Below are 25,683 nucleotides of genomic sequence, written 5' to 3' on the forward strand. Positions count from 1 at the left end.
TGTATAAATTGGAGTTGATGAAACCTCTTAGTCTATGTTTGATTGTCTAGAGGGGTCAAACACAAATTTTCCTTCCTTCTCCCAATTGGTTGGGGTTTTTAATTGGTTTCTCCCAGGAAATAATACAGCTTCAGGTGGGTAGGGAGTGACTGTATAGAGACACGTAACACTTTGCAGTTATATGGGGCAGGCTAGATGGACAGGCAAGCCTTTTCCTATCTGTTATTGCCATGTCTCCAAATTACTCTGTAAACTGGACCTCAGTTTCTTGCCAAAACAACAGTTCTGGGACTCCTGTCTCAGACGGTATGGTTAATTCTTCATGCCCTCGGGACAACTAAAGATGGTCAATGAATGTGGACTTGTTGGAATCAGGCCAAACCCCAAGATTCAATTCGTAAAAGACTCACATACGCTGAGGATGGAGGGATAGTTGTTCACAAAATTCAGAAACAAATTTAACCAACGATGCACATAAACATGAACCATGTTGCCTCATTAAACCCATACATCCATAATAATCTGCAACTCGTGTCTCTTCTGCGATGGTAGGAAGGACAGTGGCTACATACTGACCTGGCCCTGGGGCAAGATATTCTAATCAGAGTATCCGAACTGTAGCATTTTAATGTTGAATACTTTACATTTAGAGTAAATAGTAACTTTACATTAAAAAATAGTATATAAATATCAGATTACTACTGCAATAGATGTTCAGGTGCTACCAGGAGGCTTCCCAATGCAGTTACTTGCTCCTCAGATGCAATCACGTCACATCTTTGTCACACATTTAGTATTTTGGTTTATTATGAATGAGAAAAGGCAATCCTGCAATACAGGGTTGGTGTGATGGTATCACCCTGTACATATTATGCCATAGGAAGTCCATATGGTAAATGTCTTCTCAAAAGTTCCAATTTGTAATTTTTCTGGAAATGGTATAAAAAAGGACAGTAAGTAATTGTGGCTTTGTGCTTTTGTGTAAAATGGTGATAACCAATTGGCAACTTAACGTCATTGGAAATAAAACATTGGGAGAGCTGCCATTGCTCAAAATCAAGATCTGCTCCACTGCATGTGAAACATTCCACGAGCCTGTACAGCTGGCTGACCCAGGAAGCCACTGTTCAGTGTCCTCCAAATGTAGCTCCAGATAATACCTCTCGTTGGGTCTTTGAGCCATTTCATACAGTCTTTGTAACTTTAATCCCATAAACTCTCATGTTGTCTGCTAATAAATGAATTTCTATTTTGGACTGACCAAGTAAGAGTGATTTTTCTCCATTAAGTGGAGCATCTCACAACAGAGAGGACATAAGCTAATACATGGCACTGTTTCACCTTACAATAAATGGATTTCCTGTTGATTTGGAGAAGTTAATGCCTTACCTACCTTCCCAGCTCAGGAAAGTTCATTCAAAGGATGAATTTGGATAGGAAATCAGATTTGGAAAGATGAACATATGCTATCCTATCCTGATAGAGAACAAAGTCGGACATTAGTATTGTTTTAAGAAGGTGATTTGCACTGTCAGAGCTGTGATGGGTTTTCTAATGTTTTGGATAGCAGTGTCATGGTTTTGAAAGAATATTTATAACTTTTTGAAGGGTTGTTGATTTTACATTATGAACCTAATCTCAAAATATCGCAGGTGATGCTTTTCTCTGACTGATTGTATTAATTACAATGTAACCAAAAATGAATCTCCTGTAAGCTTTCATCCTTCTCAGTCATGCTTGCTCATGGACGCTGCTCACTGCAGTAAAGCAGAGAAATGAGAGGATTACAAAGTGAAACCCACACAAGGAATAAAAGTGGCTGATGTAATTTTCTCCCACCCTGGCCTGGAAACCTGAACTCCTTATTGGGTACAGTTTCCCTTACATTCCCAGACCCAAATAGCCATTCTTCAAGTGAGCCGTGACAACACTGTGGCCCCAGTTTTTACCTGAAACTGGGAAACATGGTGTGCAATGGTAGCACAGGGCTACGAGACTGCAGCACTGCACGACATAGAAGCAAATCAGCTGGACGTAATTTAAATACAGCTTCTTGTCATGATACAGGTGCAAATGTGACTTCAACCTGCATGGTGAAAATGTTTGGCTGCTGCATTTACATGCTTAGTCCAACTCAAGCTTGTGAATCCACTATAGGAACTTGCTTAATCACCTGATAAGGTCAGGAAAGGTCAGCTTTCATTCTATTTTCTGGCCTACCGCATTCACACTAAGTCTTGACCCTGCATCAAGGGTGACTGTCTCCCTCTCTCCTTCCCCTCACTGCTGCCAATGACCCAATCTCATTAAGTCTGAGGCACACACAGCACACCTTCTCAATTTGCATTGGAAGAAGGAACTTGTATTTCCATGGTGACTTTCCCATCCTCAGGTCGCCCTGAAGAGCTTTACTGCTTTCTTTAGTGGAGCCTCTATTTCAATGTAGGGAAATGTGATGGCTGGTTTGCATTTTGAGGCCACAATCCATAATTGCCTGACATCCACTCTTCTGTTATTGTTTGATTCTATCACTTTCCACACTACACTCAGAGGAAGCAAACATCCTTGCTACAAGAGGAGAGTGAAGGTAATCCGGACAGTGCCAAGACCAATATAGGGAACCCCAGCCTTAATTGAAGTGAGCTGACAGATGAGGACATACCTGACAGAACAGAACCCAGCTAAATTCTCAGCATTGCTGATGGCAAGGTTGGTGGTTCTATCGAGCTGTGTGATTGATTTCAATTTATATAACCAACTGCACGTTCAGCCACTTTGACTTATCAACCAGCAAGGTGCTACACATGGACATTTATATTTTCCACTGACTAAATGTTTACTCCTTCTTCCATCTTCCAGGTGCTGCATATCACCATGACAGAACATAACCTTAGAGGATGAAGACTGCTTGGAGGAAATCACCTGTCCTGAAGATGCACCACCACATAATACATGTGTTTCAGGTACCAGTGCAGAGGCTAGCATTCCGAGTTAGCACCTTAGTGAGATAGAACGGCCAGAACCAGATAATTCTCACAACCCAAGTGAGACGGTTTTTGTGTATCTAGAAACACTGCTCCTAATAAAAGGCCAAGGAGGCTGAGCCTTAGTATGAAGGCTCATGAGAGTGGAGGTGGCCTGTAGTTAGTATACATTCCCTTTCTATTGCTGGTGCACCTGCAGTTCCCTCATCGAGCCTTTGGTGCAGCTGCTCATCCTCTTCACTCCAATAGAATGAAGCTGGAGCAAGACCCATAAACAGCTTCTTCAATGAGCTGGTGAGCACTCTTCAAAAAACAGTTCAAAGCAAACAGTGGTCATTGAATCACAGTCCACAATGAACTGAGCGTTGCATGTTTTTTCAGATTAAGACCCCTCTATTTTCAGCACAACATCAGCCAATGTTGCTCAAACTAACTTATTGACCTGTACATCAATTAAAATCCAGGATCCAATCAACATCATAGGTCCCCAATTTACAGATCAACATAAGTCTCCCATCTCTCCATAGCAGGACACTCACCACTCCAGTACCTGCAGTCATTAACATCATGGTATCTGGTGCATTTTGCCATTTCTATCACTTCATCCCCTCACCGTACCCTTTTGTGCCAGTCCAGTTGGGAAGTGTGTTTAATTAAGGCCTGACAACCACAGTTGAGCCTAGTTTCTCACCTGACTTCCACATATGCACATTTCTGGTTTGATCATTGTGCAGCAATGAGACATATTGCATTTTGTTCTCCCCACCTCTTGTTCAACTCCGGGATTCCCAGGTCTATTGTAGCACCTGCTACAGCTGTCTGCTTGAGGTCAGGTAACCAGGTATAGGCTAAAGATCAAAACTGGCTGATACAAATCTCAGAATAAATATGTTCAGTCCTCAGAAAGCTAGATTGCAACTTGTAACATCCTCCACTGTATCATTTTACAGGGTGTGGACCCCTCAAGGCAAACCTTGCACAGTTGGATAGGTATCAGAGATGCTTAGTTGTTCAGAAGGCCGAAGTAACATGACACAGGAGAAGGGAGATTATAACTGACTGTGACATTTGACCTGAAGGACTGTGGGTGCAACAAAATGAATAATGCAGCAGCTTATGTACTACTCCTAAATGTTACTGTAATTCACTCTAATGGCTCCATCCATGTGGCTGTATACCACAATATGCCTTAGTAGACCGAGAGATACAGTGATCTGGGGATGTCTACTTTTGCTGCTGGGCCATTACCTTCTAAACGATCTTCATAGTGTTATTTATAAAAACATTGGAACAACTCACTGAAAGAGTCTTCTGTAGGTCAGCCTGTTCCAGCAGCGTTTACTGCGGAGTCCGATAATTGTTCAACTGAACCTCTTCCCGCCGTGTCATTCTGCTGCAGTCTCTTGATGGTGTTTTTTAAAGTCTGCCTCTTGTTGCAGAACCACACCCTAACCACCTCTCGGTCGTAGTTCAGCTGCTCGGCTATCTCTGTCATTTCCTGACCTGTGGGGTGTGTGTTTTTCTCAAAGTGGGCGTTAAGGATTTCCAGGGCCTGTGGTGTGAAAGATGTGCGTCGTTTGCGTTTCTTTGAAGGTTCACTACCCACGAACTCAGTGAGGTTCTGTATGCCCGCACGGTGTCGTATTTCTGCTTCTGTCAGCCATCTTTCTAGAACTGGCTTGATCTTCTGTGCACTTTTAGGAGTGATGTCCAATTTCTCAAACCTAACAGGACACAAAACTCTGCTATAATTGTCGGCCTCCAGACAACTAATTTTTACATCTCCAAAGAAACGTCAATATAATGTTCTTTTTCTGTTCTGATCACCTGATGCTCGGTACTGTTGAATGCCTGGATTGGTATCATTAAATGGTGGGGTTTAGATTTCTTACTTGCCTCCTGTTACTTCAGTTTGGTAAAAGATATGTGTGTGTGAGTCACAAGATTTATCTCTGTCACCTAATCCAGCCAAATTTACACCTCCCCTCCACCAAACAAACTCATGCCGCCTTGGCTAGGATTTTAATTTGTTTTCCAGTCCGGAATCCCCGGTATTATTGCTGCTGGTCTGCTTTGGTTATCGTTTCTAAAGATTGGACTACAGCAAATAAAAGTTAAGGCGAATAAATTTAGTTTACAAACTTGTTATTTGAGATTTGCCTCGGCTCAAACATGTTTTAATTCTTATCAAATATTTATTCTTTTCTCCCTTTACGAGTTGTGGTTTAGTAGGTAGCACTTTTGCTACACTTAAATCAGAAAGTTATGTTCCAATCTATAGGTTTGAGAACAACATTTGGGTGGAAACACTTCAGGAGAACAGTGTAGTGCTTGTGTCACTGAATGAGTAATCCAGAGCAACCTGAAACAATCATCTAAGGACAGAAGTTCAAACTTCACCATGGAAGCTGGGACATTTAAATTCAGTTAACTGAATAAGAAACCTATCTGAAACTATTCGATTATTACAAGATCCTCATTTAGTATGGTCATGCTGTGATAGGAATTTGTTACTGACCCATGACTCCAGATCTACAATTCTCAGCAAGCCACATTATGCATTCTCAGCTGAGAAGCCAGACATCCATTAGTCTGTTGAACTAGCTGCATGCATGACAAAACACTGTTTGATGGACGGCTCTTTCTCTTGTATCTATTGTGGCACTTGCAGATGTTTACGTACATCAGCTAAAGAGGCATTAAGCGATCACAGTTTTTGGGATTGATACTTTAAAAGTCTGGATGGTTGAAATGTTTGTAAGGCAGGTGTAATAACAGTTTCCTTTTAAGATTAATGAATGACTGAATACTGGTGTTTAAAGCTTTTGCAAACATTCTACAGAGTTCATTGGTTCTGCACAAAGTGTACACTGGGTGAATAGGCACAGAAGTGCTTTAGGTTGGCATGGAGGGTATGAGGGCCCATTGGAGGTACTGGAGGGGCATGGACAAATTGAGACTACCTTCCAAAAGGTTCCCTCAACCAAACTATGGTTGATGACACCTAAGAGGAGCCATGACCCATGACTCCTTGAAAATTTGGCCCGACTCCATTTAAGTTGTGGGTGATTCGGAGATACTGTCTCCATTATGAAGATGGATAGGTCAGGAGTTCTGGTGTGAGGGATCATCACCCAAACTACCCTGCACCTTAATCCTGCCATGAGGAAAACTGAAGGCAATAGTGATTGGGTTCTATCCACCAAATTTCAAGGTCAACTAAGTCTTCTTGACTCCCCAAACATCCAATTCTGCAGGTAGTCCTCGCCCACCCACAGCTACAGACAGGGATGTACATACTACATTTCAGCAGATGAGTTGCATAGGCAAGAGGCTCCAACAATCTGAGACAGCAATCTCAGTATCAGCGAAGGCTTGACTAAGTCTTCATTCCTCAATAGTTTCTTCACTCACATTATGTCTGTCATATGTTCATTGATGCTGCATGAAATGGAGATCCTGACCTGATTGGTCACAATAGCCAAAGTGTTGTCAATTGTATCTCCAGGCAGGATCATACCTACCTGTGAGGACTGTCAAGTGCAGTCCAAAGGAGCACTCCAACTACAGAGCACTTACTTAACTCAGGGAATTTGGTGAGTACATAAATTCAACATAGGGAGAGAAAGATTCCTTTATTTATTTGCTTGTGGATTTATTTGTTCATGGGATATGTGAGTTGCTGGCAAAGCCAGGATTTGTTGCACATCCTTAATCAAAATACTTAAACTAACAGCACCATGGGTGTCCCTACACCCCAAGGAATCCATTGTTCAAGAAGGTAGCTCATGACCACCTTCTCCAGGGTAATAAATACTGGCTGAGTTAGAGGTGACCATATGTTATGAACAGAAGAATAATTGCCCTTGAGAAGACAATGGTGAGTTGCCTTCTTGAACCGATATAGTCTGTACACAGATGCAAATTAGTAGCAGGAGGAAGCCATTCAGGCCCTCAATTTTGCTCCTCCATTCAATAGGACTGCAGCTGAAATAAAACAAAGAACTGCTGATATTGGAGATCTGAAACAAAAACACAAATTGCTGAAGAAACTCAGTGGGTCTGGTAGCATCTGTGGAGACAGAAACAGAGTTAACGTTTCAGGTTCAGTGACCCTTCATCAGGATTATGGCTGATCTGATTACTCCACATTTCTCTGCCTACTGCCAATAAGCTTTTATCATCTTGCTCACCAAGAAGCTATCTAAATCTGCCTTCAAAGACAGTGCTTTCACCACTTTTTGAGGATGAGAGTTCAAAAGACTCGCCACCTTCTGACAGAACCCACTTCTCCTCATCTTTGTCTTAAAGGGTGACCCTTCATAGAGTAATAGTCATAGAGATGTACAGCACGGCATTCACACAGAGGGTGGTATATGTGTGGAATGAGCTGCCAGAGAAAGTGGTGGAGGCTAGTATGACTGCAACATTTAAAAGGCATCTGGATGGCTGCATGAATAGGAAGGGTTTGGAGAGATATGGGCCGGGTGCTGGCAGGTGGGACTAGATTGGGTTGGGATATCTGAGATTAGATTACTTACAATGTGGAAACAGGCCCTTCGGCCCAACAAGTCCACACCGATCCGCCGAAGCGCAACTCACCCATACCCCTACATTTACCCCTTACCTAACACTACGGGCAATTTAGCATGGCCAATTCACCTGACCCGCACATCCCCAGTGCTAGATTCTCCTACAACAGGAGACATTCTTTCCAAATGGGGTTTGGCACACCAACAGTGCTCTTAGGGAGAGAAAGCCCGAAATGTGACCCAGTGAAGGAACAATGATATATTTACAGGTCAGGATGGTGAGTAGCTTCAAGGGGATTTTGAAGGGGATGGTGTCCCCATGTATCTGCTGCTCTTGTCCTTCTAAATGACCGTGCATTTGGAAGGTCCTATCTAAGGTTAAGAGACATAGGAGCACAAATTAAGCCATTCAGCCTATCAAGTCTGCTCCCCCACTCAATCATGGCCAATAAGTTTCTCAATCCCATTCTCCCGCTTTCTCCCCGTACCCTTGATACTCAAGAACCTATCTATCTCAATCTTAAATATACTCAATGACCTGGCCTCCACAGCCTTCTGTGGCAACGAATTCCATAGATTGCCCACTCTCTGGCTGAAGAAGTTTCTCCTTATCTCCATTCTGAAAGGTCTTCCCTTTACTCTAAGACTGTGCCCTCAGGTCCTAGTCTCTTCTACCAATGGAAACATCTTCCCAACATTCACTCTGTCCAGGCCATTCAGTATGTTTCAATTGGATTCCCCCCCTCATTCTTCTAAACTCCATCGAATATAAACCCAGAGTCCTCAAACATTCCTCACATGCTAAGCTTTTCATTCCTGGGACCATTCACGTGAACCTCCTCTGCTCCAGGGCCAGTACATCCTTCCTGAGATATGGGGCCCAAAACTGCACTCAATACTCCAAATGTGGTCTGACCAGAGCCTTATAGAGCTTCAGAAGTACATCCCCGCTTTTATATTCAAGTCCACTCAAATGCCATCATTGCATTTACATTCCTAACTACTGACTCAACCTGCAAGTTTACCTTGAGAGAATCCGGGACTAGAATTCCCAAGTCTCTTTGCACTTCAGATTTCTGAATTTTAGAAAATAGTCCATGCCTCTATTATTTCTCACCCTTTCCCACATTCACCCTGCCACTTCTTTGCCCACTCTCCTACCCTGTCCAAATCCTTCTGCAGCTTCCCCGCCTCGTCAATGCTACCTGTCCCTCTACCTATCTTTGTATCATCTGCAAACTTAGCCAGAATGCCCCCAGTTCCTTCATCTAGGTCGTTAATGTATAGAGTGCAAAGTTATGGTCCCAACACTGAGCCTTGTGGACCGCCACTTGTCACCAGATCTTGGGTGAGTTTCTGCAGTGAACCTTGTAGATGTTACACACAGCTGCTGCTGAGTGTCGGTGGTGGAGGGAGTGGATGCTAGTGGAAGTGGTGCCAATCAAGAGGGCTGGTTTGTCCTGGATAGTGTTGAGCTTCTTGAGTGTTGTTGGAATTGCACTCATCCAGGCAAGTGGGGAGTATTTAATCACACTCCTGAATTGTGCTTTGTAGGAAGGTATTTGCTGCAAGAGTCCTAGCTTCTGATCTGCTCTTGTAGCCACTGTATTTATATGGCTAGTTCCATTCAGTTTCCAGTCAATGGTAACTCCTCGGATGTTCAATGATGGCAATGCCATTGAATGACAAGAAGTGATGGTTAGATTCTCCCTTGTTGGAGAAAGGCATTGTCTGGTATTTGTGTGGTGCAAATGGTACTTACCACTTATCAGCACAATCCTGGGTTACATCCAGGTCCTGATACATATGGACACAGGCTGCTTTATTAATCTGACCTTTTAGCGAACAGGGAATGATCTGAGAGAGGGCATGGAGACAATTTGACTGAAGAGTGGAATTCAGAGGCATTCTTTAGGTAAGCAGGTAAGGCGACTGTTTGCTGAGTTTTCAGGTTTCTTTCTTCTTTCAGCTAGGGCAATAGTTTAAATTAGGATCAGGCAAGTATATGTAGCACACTGAAGTTATAGCTTACACAGTTAAGCTACAGGTGCTGTGGGTCATCAGTAGTATTGTATTCAACCACAATCTGCAGTCTCATGTTCCGACATATCCCCTAAATCAACCATCACCATCAAGACTGGGATTAACCCTGGTTCAATGGAGAGTAATGAGGACATGCCAGGAGCAGCACCAGAGAAGGACATAAGTAAGACAAATAAAAAACAAGTTAATAGATTGGAGAAAAGATATGTGTAGGAACAGGGGTCGCCCATTTAAAACAGAGATGAGGCAAGCCTATTCCTCTCTCAGAAGGTCATAGCTCTTTGGAACTCTTTTCTTCAAAAGACGGTCAAAGCAGAACCCTTGAATATTTTTCAAGTGTAGAAGGACAGAGTTTTGATATGAAAGGGGTGAAAAATTATCAGGGGAGAAGCTCAGAATCCGACCAACCATGATCTTATTGAATTGCAGAACAAGCTCGAGGGGCCGATGGGTCTACTCCTGAGAAGGCGCTGGACGCAGATTCAATCATGGGTTTCAATACGGAATTCGAGAAGCAGCTGAAGAGGATACATTTGCAGAGTGAAGCAGGAGAGAATGACTGGATGAGTTGCTTTTGCAGGGAGTCAAAACAAACACACTGGGCTGAAAATAGCCTTCTCCTGTGCTGATCTGAAGCACCTCTTGCAGCAGCAGTCCCGGCTCAGAGGCAATCAAACAGAAAGGCTGGCTGAGCTACAGAGCCAGGTCAGTACCTCTTCATTTTTGCGAGCAGCTCCTTCCCTCGCTCCCCTTTTAGCATTGGGAGATTTGTAGAATCGTACAGTACAGAAGAGATCCTTCAGCTCCTTGAGCCTGCACTGACAAAAAAAACTTCCCTAAATCTGCCCTCATCCCACTTTCCTGCAATAGGCCCAGAGCTTTGAATGTTATTGACATTTCAAATGCTCATCCAAGTACTTTGGGAAGGTTGTGAGGTTTCCTGCCTCTACAACCCTCTAGGCAGTGCATACCAGAGCCCTACCACCCTCTGGGTGATAATATTTTCCCTCAAATCCTCTTTAAACTTCCTGCCCTTCACCTTAAAATGATGCCCCTTTATTATTGACCCTTCAGTTAAGCTGCTTCCCACTCACCCTGTCCATGCCTCTCATCTTTTAATCTCCCATTGGAGCCACCGTGCTACGAGAGGATGTAATCAATCCCCTTTCCCCCCAACGGTACTGATTGGGAGCTAGCTTGCCTTTTAGGCAGTGGAAATCTGCACTTTGAAGCCGCAATTTAAAAACTACAACAACGTAAAGGGAATGGGATACAAGGAATTCCTTTTTGTAGATTCACTACAAACAATGGCACTTGGGAATATCTGTGATATGTGCAGTGGAGACGTGAGGTCTCTGGTCCAGCAAGCAAATGGTGGGTGTGCTTCTCCGCAAAGTAAGCAGGACTGTGGTGTTCCTGTGAAATTGATACAAGTCACACAGGAGAACAATGGAGCAACGGATGGTAGACTGCACAACGTTTGATACCATAACTAGGACAAGCAAGGAGAAAGAAAATTCTTTGGGCTGAAATAAAAGGCAGGTTATGTAGTCCCTTCTCCGTGTTAAAGTGAGTGAATTGCTCATCACATACATAAGGGTAACAGTATTTTCCATTACCTCTCAGCTGGAAGCACTCCTTCACATCAAGGCTTATGTGTAATCAACCACTAAACGTCTCAAAACGCAAAACTGAGTGGTGCAACAGCTGTATTTTTGGTGCAATGAGTACAGTTTTAGGTCCCAGATAAAGCCTGCACTATGGCGCATTCACCTGGCATTGACCACCATCTTGGTGATGTCATTAGCGCAAGCGCTGAGAGTGCGTCTGAAGTATTGCAGAGGAGGCAGATTATGATATCAGCCAGACTGTAGAGTAGTATTGTGGTTGTAATTGAACTCATAATCCAGAGACCCTGACAAAGATTTAAAGGCGTAAGTTCAAATCCCACCATGGCAGCTAGGGGGATTTATATTCACTGTTGGAAATCAATCTGGAGTAAAAAATCTCGTTTCAGTATTGGTGACAGTGAAACAACCAGATATTTGTTGCTGTAAAAACCCATCTGCCTCACTAATGTCCTTCAGGGAAAGAAATCTGCCATTCTTACCCTGTCTGGCTTACATGTAACTCAAGACCCACAGCAGCGTGGATGACTTTTAACTGCCCTCTGAAATGCTCCATCCAGCAAGCCACTTACCTGTGTTGTTAACACAAACTCGAAGAAGAATAAATGCTTAATCAATCAGCATTGTCCAAGGCATTGGAAAGGACAAAGGCATAACCAGCCCAGTTGACTCCACAACCGCCTCCTCACTAACAGCCAGGGAGTTGTGCCGAGAATAGGACAGCTGTCCACAGACTAGTCAAGCAACAGACTGAACTGATGAATCAGTACTCTTTTAGGTTGAACAGCACTTGAAGAAGAGGGTAACAAGATTCTACTCTGAATGAGGAACTTTGACTGAGCTGAAGGACATATCAGGCAGACTCATCCTGCAGAGGGGTAGGTGAACTGACAGCGGGGTGAAACCCACCAATCTAACTGTCACAGATCCATCTGTCTGTGACAGTATCGGTTGGAGTGACCATTACACAGTCCTTGTGAAGAGGTCCCACCCTCACATTGAGGACACCCTCCATTGTGTTGTGAGACACTATTGCTGTGTTCAATGGAACAGGCTCAGAATAGATTGAGCAACTCAAAACTGGCATCCATGAGGTGCTGTGGGCCATCAACAGCAGCAGAATTGTATTCAACCACAATCTTTAACCTTACAGCTTGGTATATCCCCCACTCAACCATTACCATCAATGCATGGGATCAATCCTGGTTCAATGGAGACTGCGGGGGTGGGGGGTAGGGAGGTCATGCCAGGAGCAGCACCAGACATGAAGTGTCAACCTGATGAAGCTACCAAACAGGATGACTTGCATGACAAACAGCAGAAGCAGCAAGTGATAGACAGAGCTAAGTGATCCCACAACCAACGGATCAGATCTTAGCTCTGAAGTCCTGCCACATCCAGTTGTGATTGATTAGATTAGATTACTTACAGTGTGGAAACAGGCCCTTCGGCCCAACAAGTCCACACCGACCCGCCGAAGCGCAACCCACCCATACCCCTACATTTACCCCTTACCTAACACTACGGGCAATTTAGCAGGGGCAATTCACCTGACCCGCACATCTTTGGACTGTGGGAGGAAACCGGAGCACCCGGAGGAAATCCACGCAGACACGGGGAGAACGTGCAAACTCCACACAGTCAGTCGCCTGAGGCGGGAATTGAACCCAGGTCCCTGGCGCTGTGAGGCAGCAGTGCTAACCACTGTGCCACCGTGCGGCCCAAATTGGGATTTGAGGTTTGTCCTCATCTCCCTGTAAAAGGGTTTGGGGCCTAGCTTTGCTGCTCCTCTCCCTTGTGAAATTGCTGTCTCTTGTACAGCTGTAAATGTTTTTTGTAAACTGTTTCGTAATTTGTTTAATAAAATAAAAAATAAATAAACAGAAGTGTCAGGGAGAGGTGGGCGCCGCAGAGAGTGCAGTGTATTATTTCCCCCTCTAACTCTATTTTGATTTAGTCCCTGCCCTCCCCTTCACTGCTTGATCACACAGCATTGCCCTTGGTGCTGGACGATTGAACAACTCACTAGAGGAGAGTCCTTAATGATGTCGAAGCCCAGCACATCAGCACAACAGACAAGGCTTAGCAAGCCATGCCAAGTGGATGATCCATCTTGGTCTTATCCAGTGGACTTCAACATCACAGATACCAAACTTCAGTCAATTTGATTCACTCAACGATACCAAAAAATGGTGGGAGACACTGGATACTGCAAAGGCTATGGGCCCTGACAACATTCCAGCAATAGTACTAAAGACTTGTGCTCCAGACCTTGCCACTCCCCTAGCCAAGCTTTCCAGTACAGTTATAACACTGGCATCTACCTGACAATATGGAAAATTGCCCAGATATGTCCTGTACATAAAAAGCAGGACAAATCCAACCCAGCCACTTACCACTCCATCGGTCTACTCCCGATCATCAGGAAAGTGACCGAAGGTGTCACCAACAGTGCTATCAAGCAGCACCTGCTCAGCAATAACCTGCTCAGTGACGCCCAGTTTGGGTTCCACCACGGCCACTTAGCCCCTGACCTCATTACAGCCTTGGTTCAAACATGGACAATAGAGATGAATTCCAGAGGGGAGGGGAGAGGGATAGCCCTTGACATCAAGGCTGCATTCGACTGAGTGTGGCATCAAGGAGCCCTGGAAAAACTGGAGTCAATGGGAATAAATGGAAAATCTTTCTGTTGGTTTTATTCATACTTAGCTCAAAGCAAGGTGGTTGTGGTTGTTGGAGATCAGTCATCTCAGCTCCTTGACATCTCTACAGGAGTTCCTTAGGGTATAGCCTGTAGTGATTGTAATGGGGTCAGCCAGGTGTATGTCATAGAATATGAGTTCCCTGATTAGGGCTGTTAGTCTGGTCAAATCAGGGAGCCCTGGCTAACAGATATAAACAGAAGTGTGGGAGGGACAGGGGCTTGCTGGGTCTGTATTGTCTGCACTTTTGTATGTAACAGTATTGTGTAATGTACAAATGTCATTGTCACTGTCTTGTCATATGAGGAATTGGGATTTGAGGTTTGTCCTCATCTCCCTGTAAAAGGGTTTGGGGCCTAGCTTTGCTGCTCCTCTCCCTTGTGAAATTGCTGTCTCTTGTACAGCTGTAAATGTTTTTTGTAAACTGTTTCGTAATTTGTTTAATAAAATAAAAAATAAATAAACAGAAGTGTCAGGGAGAGGTGGGCGCCGCAGAGAGTGCAGTGTATTATTTCCCCCTCTAACTCTATTTTGATTTAGTCCCTGCCCTCCCCTTCACTGCTTGATCACACAGCATTGCCCTTTGATGTGAAGGGCACTGCTTGTCACTGGCCACTCGGGTGTTTTCCTATCTTCCTGGTGGTGGAAATTGAATAAAGACTCATGCATCTTGTGTCTCTCACTGTGTCTCACACCTGCATACACACAAAAAAAGAAGAAAAAAAGAAAGAAAAAAGAAAAAGAGGAAAAAAAAGTAAAATGGTATCCACACTCAGGTGTTTCTTTTCTTCCTGGTGGTGGAAATTGAATAAAGATTCGTGCACCTTGTGTCTCTCACGGTGTCTCACACCTGTACACACACACCATGGGTGATGGGGAAAAATAAGCACTACCACAGTTAGGCGGTAGTGTGGGTATTTAAAAAAAATAAAAAAAAACACAAAAGTATTAGAGGTTCTGTTCACACTGAGAGCTGTCTCTGCGGGAGCTGGGAAAAAAAGAACAAAAAAAAATAAACAGGAGTGTCAGAGGTTCTGAAGAAAAAAAGAAAGAAAATAAACAGAAGTGTCAGGGAGAGGTGGCGCCGCAGGGAGTGGAGTGTATTATTTCCCCCTCTAACTCTATTTTGATTTAATCCCTGTCCTCTCCTTCACTGTTTGATCACACAGCATTGCCCTTTGATGTGAAGGGCACTGCTTGTCACTGGCCACTCGGGTGTTTCCTTTCTTCCTGGTGGTGGGAATTGAATAAAGATTTGTACACCTTGTGTCTCTCACTGTGTCTCACACCTGCACACACACAACATGGGAACTGGGGAAAAAATAAGCACTACAAAAAAATTTAGATAAATAAATAAACAGAAGTGTCAGGGAGAGGTGGGCGCTGCAGGGAGTGGAGTGTATTATTTCCCCCTCTAACTCTATTTTGATTTAATCCCTACCCTCCCCTTCACTGTTTGATCACACAGCATTGCCCTTTGATGTGAAGGGCACTGCTTGTCACTGGCCACTCGGGTGTTTCCTTTCTTCCTGGTGGTGTGATCTGAATAAAGATTCGTGTACCTTGTGTCTTTCATTGTGTCTCCCATCCGCACAAACACAACATGGGTGTTGGGGAAAAAATAAGCACTACCGCAGTTAGGCGGTAGTGCGGGAAAAAAAGAAGAAAAGAAAAAGAAAAAAAAATCAACAACAAAAAAAGAACAGGAGTATAAAAAAAGCAGGAGTGTCAGAGGCTCTGTCACTCTGAGCGAGCTGGATCAGTCTCAAGAACACTCGATTTGTGTCAGGAGACTGACTCTGTGCTGGCTGGTGCTACAGTCAGTGTGTTACTGTTGGTAAAAAAAAACAGGAGTGTCAGACATCCTGCTCACTCTGAGCACTGGTTCTGTTGGGGTTGGATTAGTATCAAGGACACTCCACATCTAAGTAAAGAGTGACTTGGTAATGGGATACCGGCCTCTGTGGAGTTATTTCAGGTATCATTCCTGAAGACTTGGTAATCAGAAATAGCCAAACTGTTTTTGTGTTATGTTTCTATTAATGGAACACCATATAATCTGTGTTTGGAGAAATACAATTGCACTCTCAGTGCACTGGTATTCTCAACAAAAGTCTGCCCAGAAGGCAACTTGTGACTTGAATAGAGCAGTTGTAACTTCGATCTCATGTCGTGAATTTAAAAAACTAGTTAAAGCATCGGAACCACAGACACCCACGTACACGAGAGAAGCTATGCCTGCATTGAGTGCAGGAAGAGGTAGCCTCACTGCCTGCACAGAATACAGTAAATACCTTTGCGTGCAATCTGTGGCAGCCATTAAATGCTCATCACTTGAATCAATCTCATGTAGCTTGCAGCTCAGAAAAAATAAACAGAAGTGTCCCCTTTGATGTGAAGGGCAATGCTTGTCACTGGCCACTTGGGTGTTTCCTTTCTTCCTGGTGGTGGAAATGAATAAAGATTCGTGCACCTTGTGTCATTCACTGTGTCTCACACCTGCACACACACAACATGGGTGCTGGGGAAAAAATAAGCACTACTGCAGTTAGGCGGTAGTGTGGGGGTAAAAGAAAAAGAATAGGAGTGTCAAAAAAAAACAAGAACAGCAGTGTCAGACATCCTGTTCACTCTGAGAACTGGTCCCGAGGAAGCTGGATCAGTGTCAAGGATGTTCCATGTGTAAATACAGGGTGATCTAGTGATGGGATACCAGCCTCTGTAGAGTTATTTCACTTAGGTCTAGCAGGATTGAGTGTCAGGTCCTGTGGAGGTAATGTCAGGTCAAGCAGAGATGGGGAAGGTGTCCGAGGAGTTGTTGGGATGTGGGTTTAGGTAGCAGAGGAAGGGCAGGGTGTCAGAAGAACAAGTTTATGCAGTTCTGAAGAAGCAACTGCGACCAGACCTGCTGGATGTATCCAGTACTTTCTCTTTTTAATTTCAGATTTTCAACATTTTTAGTTTTTTGCTTTTGTTAGAGTGACATCTCAGACTCTCTCTCTCCATACAGTCAAAGAAAAAAGAAAAAATAAATAAATAAAACAAACAGAACTGTCCCCTTTGATGTGAGGGGCACTGCTTGTCACTGGCCACTTGGGTATTTCTTTTCTTCCTGGTGGTGGAAATTGAATAAAGATTTGTGCACTTTGTGTCTCTCACTGTGTCTCACACCTACACACATGGGTGCGAGGGTAAAATATAAGCACTACTGCAGTTAGGCGGTAGTGCGGGGGTAATTGAAAAATAAAAGAAAAAAAACAGAAAAAAGAAAAAAAACAGGAGGGTCAGAGGTTCTGTGCACTCTCTAAAAAAAAACAGAAGTGTTAGAGGTTCTGTTCAATCAGAGCTGGATCAGTGTCGAGGACTCTCCATTTGTGTCAGGGAGGGGACTGACTCTGAGCTGGCTGCCCACATCCAGTGTGTACTGATACTGTTGGTTTCTGCATTTTGGGGAACCCGATTCCAGAACTGGCTGGTTTACAAAGCCAGTTATGTACTGGTATTCCTTTTTTTTATTATTGAGGACTGATTTCTAAACTGCCTGATCGTCACAGTCAATGTGTTAAGAGTTTTTTGGTGTTCAACTGAGCCTCTGTGAGAAAATACACCTTTCCAGATGAGCTGTTACGATGTGAGAAGGCCTGGCCCTTTGTGGGTGGACTCTGTAAAGACTGAACACCTGTGTGTGTGCTGGGAGGTGAGCATTTGCTGCGTCCTGGAGTGGACTCTGCCTTCTGGAGTGGACCAAACCCCTGTGAGTTAACTGCAACTTCACAAGATACTGTGTTCCTGTAAGTGGCCCTGGACTGAACACTTGTGTGCTGTGCATTTACTGCCTTCGGGAGTGGACTCTGCCCTCAGTTGTGGACACTGCTTTTTGGCAATGGACTCTGCAGATTGGAGTTGACTCTATTTCTGACAATGCACTTTGTATACTGGAGTGGACTCTGTTCCTGGGAATGGAGTCTACATTTTGAAGAGAACTGTTTATAGTATTAGACTCTGTCTACCAGAAAGGACTCTGTTTGTTGATAATTAACTCTGTCATGTGGTTTGTTGGGGTCATCACCTGCACTGTTTTGTGTGTCCCTGGGTGTGGCAGGCCTTACTGTGAGCTGGGAGGCCCATCAGTCGTCCTGAAAGCTGTCACCCTAAGACCCAGAGGGTGGGTAGGCCATCCTGTGAACCTGAAGGCAGTCCCGAATACTGGAGGGTGGGTAAGCCACCCTGATGCCAGTCGCCCCGAGAGCCAGCAGGTGGGTAGGCCATGCGGAGTGCTGTCGTCCCGAGGGGGGTAATCGGGATTCGCTGTCCTAGAGGTGGTTGGAAGGTATGTCAGAGCATCTGAGAGCCAGAAGGTGCATGGGGCCAGGCTGAGATCCGGAAGGCTTGTGGGCTATTCTGCACGCTGTCGTTCCAGGGGAAGGGGACGGGCTGTCCTAGAGGTGGCCGGAAGGTGTCATGGCAGTCCACAGGCTGGATGGCGCATCAGGGTGGGCGAAAGCCCGATGGTACGTAGGGGCAGATTGAGAGCCAGAAGGCTGGTAGACTGTTCTCAGCGCTGTCATCCTGGGCAGATACTGGGGCAGGCTGTCCTAGGGGTGGTCGGAAGGTGCAAAGGGCGGTTAGGGAAGCCGGAAGGTGGGTAGGCCGTCCTGATCGCTGTTGCGCTGGGGGGGGGGGGATTACAACTGGCTGTCAGCTGCTTCATCAATGACCTTCCGTTCATCTACATTCAGAAGTGGGGATGTTCACTGATGATTGTACAATGATCACGACCATTTCCAAGTCCTCATGTACAGAAATAGACTGTGCAGCTAAACCTGGCAAGTGACATTGTTTGTGCAGTAAGTGTCAAGTCATGCTCATTTCTGGTAAAGGAATGCCTAATAACCTCCCATTGGCATTCAAATGTCAGTACCACCCTGGGGACCACCTTTGACCATAAACCAAACTGTACCAAGCACATTACTTATAGGAACAGGTCAGAGGCTAGGAATCCTGTAGCAAGTCACACACCTCCTGACTCCTCAAAGCCTGCCCACCATCTATATACAAGGCACAAGTGAGGAGTGTGATGGAATACTCCCCACTTGCCTGGTTGGGGACAGCTCCAACAACACTCAAGAAGCACGACACCATCCAGGACACAGCAGCCTGCTTGATACCCTCAAACACCTTCAACAATCACACCTAACACCATCTATGCACCATGGCAACAGTATACTATCTACGATACGCACTCATTGAAGCTCCTTTTACACATCTCTCCCACCTGAAGGACAAGGGCAGTAGATACATGGGAACACCACCCCCTGCAAGTTCCCCTCAAAGCCACTCACCATCTATGACTTTTGAAATATATGTTCTTTCAGTGTTTGTGGGTCAAAATCCTGCAACCCCCTCCCTCTCAGCAGTCTGGTGTACCTATACCCTAAGGACTGCAGTAGTTCAATAAGGCAGCTCACCATCACCTTCTCAAGGGGCAACAAAGGTTGGCCTGCAAAGCAACAATCACTTGCCACAAACAAATGACAATCACTTTCAGGTTCAGTGCCAAATGGTTTCTTAAGCTGTTGGTGAGTTAGTAGATGTGTCTGTTGGACTGTATTGCTGCTTAAACTTGATGAAGTTTATAAGGAGTGGTCAGATGGTGGAAACCTTGTCCTGACTCCAAGAGTCCTGCTCCCGACACTAACTTCCAGTCACAGGCTTCTGACTGGAGACAATGAAGGAACTGTGTTACTATTTCCCAGCCAAGATGATGTCCTTGCCCTGCAGAATGACAGGGAGAATGAGACTGGATGACAGCAAGGAGGACAAGCTGCATGGAATAGGAGCAGGAAGAGGGAAAGAAATGCATTCAGCATCTGACTGCACTGACCCAGGGCCTTTACGGAACAATTCTCCAATTTCAGCCTCAGCCGGGAACAATGTAGCCACTGTTTCTATTTCACTGGGGAGGTGCTCGGAAATGTGCTGTCTGTTGTCGGCAGATCTGTAGTCTCAGACCTGAGCAAGGGCAACGCTGTCTGTAGCTGCAAAAAAATGACCATGGCTTTGAACGTTTTAGATGAGAGTCCCTGGAACAAGTGACATCTCCAACAACTTACAACTCACTGTTCACGGTTGTATAAGGGAGGTCACTGACACGGAGAAAGTGAGGACTGCAGATGCTGGAGATCAGAGCTGAAAAATGTGTTGCTGGAAAAGCGCAGCAGGACAGGCAGCATCCAAGGAGCAGGAGAATCGCAGGTCATTGACACCCTGTACAAAAACAGAGACTAACTAATTGCGTTCTCTCATGCCAGGGGGAAGCAGGCAAAGTGGGCATTATGGTGCGGTGTGCCACTGACTGTGGATGCAAGCATGTAAATCCAGAGGGGAACTGCAACCGCAGTCGTGTCCACTGCCTCAACATGTAACCAATGTGTGGCCATCCTTAAAGTAACATGTCGGTCAATGCCTGACAGCAGAAATCATGCATTCATTCGGCACCAATCCACTGAACCAGATGCATTTGAGGCAACTTGAGGAATCAGAAGATAGAGCTGAAAATGTGTTGCTGAAAAAGCGCAGCAGGTCAGGCAGCATCCAGGGAACAGGGAAATTCGACGTTTCGGGCAGAAGCCCTTCTTCAGGAATGAGGAAAGTGTGCCCAGCAGGCTAAGATAAAAGGTAGTGAGGAGGGACTTGAGGGAGGGGCGATGGAGATGTGATAGGTGGAAGGAGGTCAAGGTGAGGGTGATAGGCCAGAGTGGGGTGGAGGGGGAGAGGTCAGGAAGAAGATTGCAGGTTAGGAGGGCGGTGCTGAGTTCGAGGGATTTGACTGAGACAAGGTAGGGGGAGGGGAAATGAGGAAACTGGAGAAATCTGAGTTCATCCCTTGTGGTTGGAGGGTTCCTAGGCGGAAGATGAGGCGCTCTTCCTCCAACCGTCGTGTTGTTATGGTCTGGCGATGGAGGAGTCCAAGGACCTGCATGTCCTTGGTGGAGTGGGAGGGGGAGTTAAAGTGTTGAGCCACGGGGTGGTTGGGTTGGTTGGTCCGGGCGTCCCAGAGGTGTTCTCTGAAACATTCCACAAGTAGGCGGCCTGTCGCCCCAATATAGAGGAGGCCACATCGGATGCAGCGGATGCAATAGATGATGTGTGTGGAGGTGCAGGTGAATTTGTGGCGGATATGGAATGATCCCTTGGGGCCTTGGAGGGAAGTAAGGGAGGAGGTGTGCATGCAAATTTTGCATTTCTTGCGGTTGCAGGGGAAGGTGCCCGGAGTGGAGGTTGGGTTGGTGGGGGGTGTGGACCTGACGAGGGAGTCACGGAGGGAGTGGTCCCTCCGTGACTCCCTCGTCACCACTCCCTCGTCACCACTCCCTCCATGACTCCCTCGTCAGGTCCACACCCCCCACCAACCCAACCTCCACTCCCGACACCTTCCCCTGCAACCGCAAGAAATGCAAAACTTGCGCCCACACCTCCCCCCTTACTTCTCTCCAAGGCCCCAAGGGTTCCTTCCATATCCGCCACAAATTCATCTGCACCTCCACACACATCATCTATTGCATCCGCTGCACCCGATGTGGCCTCCTCTATATTGGGGAGACAGGCCGCCTACTTGCAGAACGTTTCAGAGAACATCTCTGGGACACCCGGACCAACCAACCCAACCACCCCATGGCTCAACACTTTAACTCCCCCTCCCACTCCACCAAGGACATGCAGGTCCTTGGACTCCTCCATCGCCAGACCATAACAACACGACGGTTGGAGGAAGAGCGCCTCATCTTCCGCCTAGGAACCCTCCAACCACAAGGGATGAACTCAGATTTCTCCAGTTTCCTCATTTCTCCTCCCCCCACCTTGTCTCAGTCAAATCCCTCGAACTCAGCACCGCCTTCCTAACCTGCAATCTTCTTCCTGACCTCTCCGCCCCCACCCCACTCCGGCCTAATACCCTCACCTTGACCTCCTTCCACCTATCACATCTCCATCGCCCCTCCCCAAGTCCCTCCTCCTTTTATCTTAGCCTGCTGGGCACACTTTCCTCATTCCTGAAGAAGGCCTTATGCCCGAAACGTCGAATCTCCTGTTCCCTGGATGCTGCCTGACCTGCTGCGCTTTTTCAGCAACACATTTTCAGCTCTGATCTCCAGCATCTGCAGACCTTACTTTCTCCCCGAATCAGATAGCCATTGTATGACAAAAGGTAATACTTTGACCATGTGACTCATGCCTCTGCTGCACAAACCAAGCACACGTGTGCAGCAGAGGCACGAGTCACAAGGTCAAAGTATTACCTTTTGTAAGAGCCATGTTGTCAACACTAAATGTTGTCGAGCAGGCTACTGAGGTGTCTCAGCAATGCTGCCACTGCCTGGTCTGTTCTGGAGGAACCCTGCAGTACGAAGCACAGTACATATCATGGTTTATCAGGTATTGTAGCCTCTACAGCTCTGCCATCACAAGGGAACAGCTCTTGTCACCGTGTGAGCAGCTGGCGAGAATAGAGTCATATAATCATAGAGATGTACGGCATGGAAACAGACCCTTTGGTCCAACCCGTCCATGCCGACCAGATATCCCAACCCAATCGAGTCCCACCTGCCAACACCCAGCCCATATCCCTCCAAATCCTTCATATTCATATACCCATCCAAATGCCTCTTAAATGTTGCAATTGTACCAGCCTCCACCACGTCCTCTGGCAGCTCATTCCATACACACACCACCCTCTGCATGAAAAAGTTGCCTCTTAGGTCTCTTTTATATCTTTCCCCTCTCACCCTAAACCTATGCCCTCTAGTTCTGGACTCCCCGACCCCAGGGAAAAGACTTTGTCTATTTATCCTATTCATGCCCCTCATAATTTTGTAAACCTCTATAAGGTCACCCCTCAGCCTCCGATGCTCCAGGGAAAACAGCCTAGCCTGTTTACCCTCTCCTTGTAGCTCAGATCCTCCAACCCTGGCAACATGCTTGTAAATCTTTTCTGAACCCTTTCAAGTTTCACAACATCTTTCCGATAGGAAGGAGAATAGAATTGCACACAATATTTCAACAGTGGCCTAACCAATGTCCTGTACAGCCACAACATGACCTCCCAACTCCTGTACTCAATACTCTGACCAATAAAGGAAAGCATACCAAACGCCTTCTTCACTATCCTATCTACCTGCGACTCCACTTTCAAGGAGCTATGAACCTGCACTCCAAGGTCTCTTTGTTCAGCAACACTCCCTAGGACCTTACCATTAGGTGAGAAAGGAGGGGAAGAAGAGGAGGAAGATGAGGAACAAGAGGAAAAGAGGAGGGAACCAATTCCTTTCGAGCGAGGCTCTTGCCAATCGATTCATCCAACTGCAATACAGTGCGTACAACAGCAATTGCCCTTTCACCACAAGCGTCACATGTTGCCTTCCCTCTGTTACTGATGGTCACTGTGTTCTTTTGGGCACAGTGCTAGGATAACAGTTGTCCAAAACAATCAATTAAAACCAACTTTTATCACACAAACCATCCGCCATCAACTATTCACTCTCAATACTTGTCTTGTAGGAGCAGAGACCCACACCAGTGTAACTCCAGTGGGCTGCAGCATGACTGGCGGAAGACAGTGCATTTTCACTGCGGGCAGACCACTGTTGGCCTTGCAGGATGTCCACAAACCAGTCCGCAGCTAGACCAGATTCCACTGGGCCTGGTTTCGGATTGCAGGGCTGCGAGTAGGAATGCTGTCATCCCCTCCAAGAGAGGACAAGCAGGTTTGTGCTACAAGAAGCCACAGCAACTCCACTGTCGTGGCACCTCAGCAATCCAAGTGTTACGCAGGAGGCCAGGTTGCTAGAGCATGGTGAGGACCTGCAAGCTCCTTACAGCACAGGTTATCTGCAGCTCTGGCAACAGCACATTGAGTTTGCAATGGCAACATGCTGAACTTACATGACTCCACTCTGATCATCCATCATGGCATTTACAGACTGAACGGCGTTTGTCTCTGCTGTCATGGAAGTTGTTGGCATCAGCCACCAGATGCTGCAGCACGGTTGTGTCCACTGAGGAGATTGTAACCACTTCCATGCTAGAAAGAGTGGGCTCCAAGCCATACGCAGAACCCTATGCAAGGTTGTCATTGGACCCCATGCCCTTGACAGCTACAGACTCTGTGATTGGCATGTCAATGGACCAAGCATTTCTGTGCATGTTTGCATCAACCATTTTCTGTGTGTCACCCCAGTGAAGTCCTCATCTGAGTCCTCCAGATCACAGAGCACGCATGAACCTGCCCTCCAGTGAGCTGGCAGCTACACTGTCCTTTCACCTCACTCTATCTGCAGGTTATTCAAGCCCCAGCTTTCAGCACATGCAGCTCCCACCTCTAAGCTCTCTGTGTAATGTCTGTATCTGAGCTGGTGGCTGTGAGTGGGTGAGTGAGTGTCAGTGCTTCACCTTCAGCACTGTCTTCTTGCTCTTCCACTTCTTCTCCTTCTGCCACTGCCCAGCCAGGTGTCAGTTCTTGGGTATCTGAAAGGAGAAAGACACAAGGGTTGGATTGCGAAGGTGTTGGGAGATGGAAACAAAGAGGTACACACTTACATCACTTGCAGCGTGCCAATAAGGAATAACTATGGGATGAAGGGGGGAGTGGTATGTGAGGACAACAATTGGCAATGAGCATACCATCATACTTGGTGCTTTCATTTCCACTGCTGGTTTGGGCCTTAGTTATGGCTCCTTCTCCATATGGGGGAGAAGATGCAGCAGTGTCTGTCCTCCACTGGGTAGTTCCTGCTATCTTCGGCTGTGGATGCTCTTGACCTGATGAAGAGACGGAACTGTATCAATGAATCTGGTCCAATGTGCCTGTTACTGCTGAATAGGCAGAAGTGTGTAAGATGTAGGTGTGAGCCTGGCAGCAGTGTTAAGCGTGCGAGGGCGAGGTGAAGTTATGACTCTTCAGTATAAGACCTGATTGATAGTTTGTTGCGAGGTGAGTGATGGGAATGTGGTGCATCGAGCATTGTCTGATGCGAGTGCTGCATGTGTTCGGATATGGAATTTAAAGAGATATTCACTGACTGTGATCACTTTTGAGAGCTCAATGAACTTCCCACAGCACTGTATCCAGGTCCTTGGGAGTAAAATACAGGCACTGACGGCAAAGGCTATTTGCTCCAGCTGCATTCGCAGTGTTGGTCTGGAGGGTGTCTTGGTTCTCTACGGATAGAGTCTCTCCTTTCCAGTCTACCTCTTGCACCAAGATCTCCAGTGCTGCATTGCAGAGACCACTCTCTCACCTGCCTCATCATAGTCACAGGAGAAAGTGAGGTCTGCAGATGCTGAAGATCAGAGCTGAAAATGTGTTGCTGGAAAAGTGCAGCAGGTCAGGCAGCATCCAAGGAACAGGAAATTCGACGTGGTACTGAGTTCGAGGGATTCGACTGAGACAAGGTGGGGAAGGGCTTATGCCCGAAACATCGAATTTCCTGTTCCTTGGATGCTGCCTGACCTGCTGCGCTTTTCCAGCAACACATTTTCAGCTCATCATAGTCACAGGTCTTGCAAGTATTTACCAGACACTCTTTCCCACCCACTTCTAGCATTCGCCCCAGTCAAAAGGCACCTTCCCTTTCAGAGATACGGGTAGTCATATATCAAATGCGAACTTGTGCTAGTCTCTCACAACTTTACACCTCCTGCTTAGACAGACTAGACATGCAACAGCACACCTAGCAATGACTGAATGCTGCAGCCATATAAATGAGCCTTGTCTGCTGCCAGCATTGGAAGTGGA

At 46.0% G+C, this 25,683-nt stretch overlaps 1 protein-coding gene across 3 annotated transcripts in view; it reads right to left on the bottom strand.

Annotated features, from left to right (window-relative positions):
* pou6f1 (POU class 6 homeobox 1) overlaps nt 1-25,683 on the bottom strand; it is a 132,624-nt gene that overhangs the window by 1,908 nt on the left and 105,033 nt on the right. Inside the window, exons 11-12 of one of the 3 annotated variants that reach the window (XM_060820946.1) lie at nt 4,284-4,708; nt 835-929 (exon numbers count right to left, since the gene is read on the bottom strand). The exons of 1 other annotated variant lie outside the window; for it this stretch is intronic. In XM_060820946.1, coding sequence (XP_060676929.1) covers nt 4,303-4,708 — 406 coding nt within the window. In that variant the 3' untranslated portion in view covers nt 835-929; nt 4,284-4,302. Of the gene's footprint in view, nt 1-834; nt 930-4,283; nt 4,709-25,683 lie in introns of those variants that run through there. One more of the 3 variants, XM_060820945.1, reaches the window with a different exon arrangement.

This window comes from Hemiscyllium ocellatum, chromosome X (assembly GCF_020745735.1).
Source record: "Hemiscyllium ocellatum isolate sHemOce1 chromosome X, sHemOce1.pat.X.cur, whole genome shotgun sequence".
NCBI lineage: Eukaryota > Metazoa > Chordata > Chondrichthyes > Orectolobiformes > Hemiscylliidae > Hemiscyllium > Hemiscyllium ocellatum.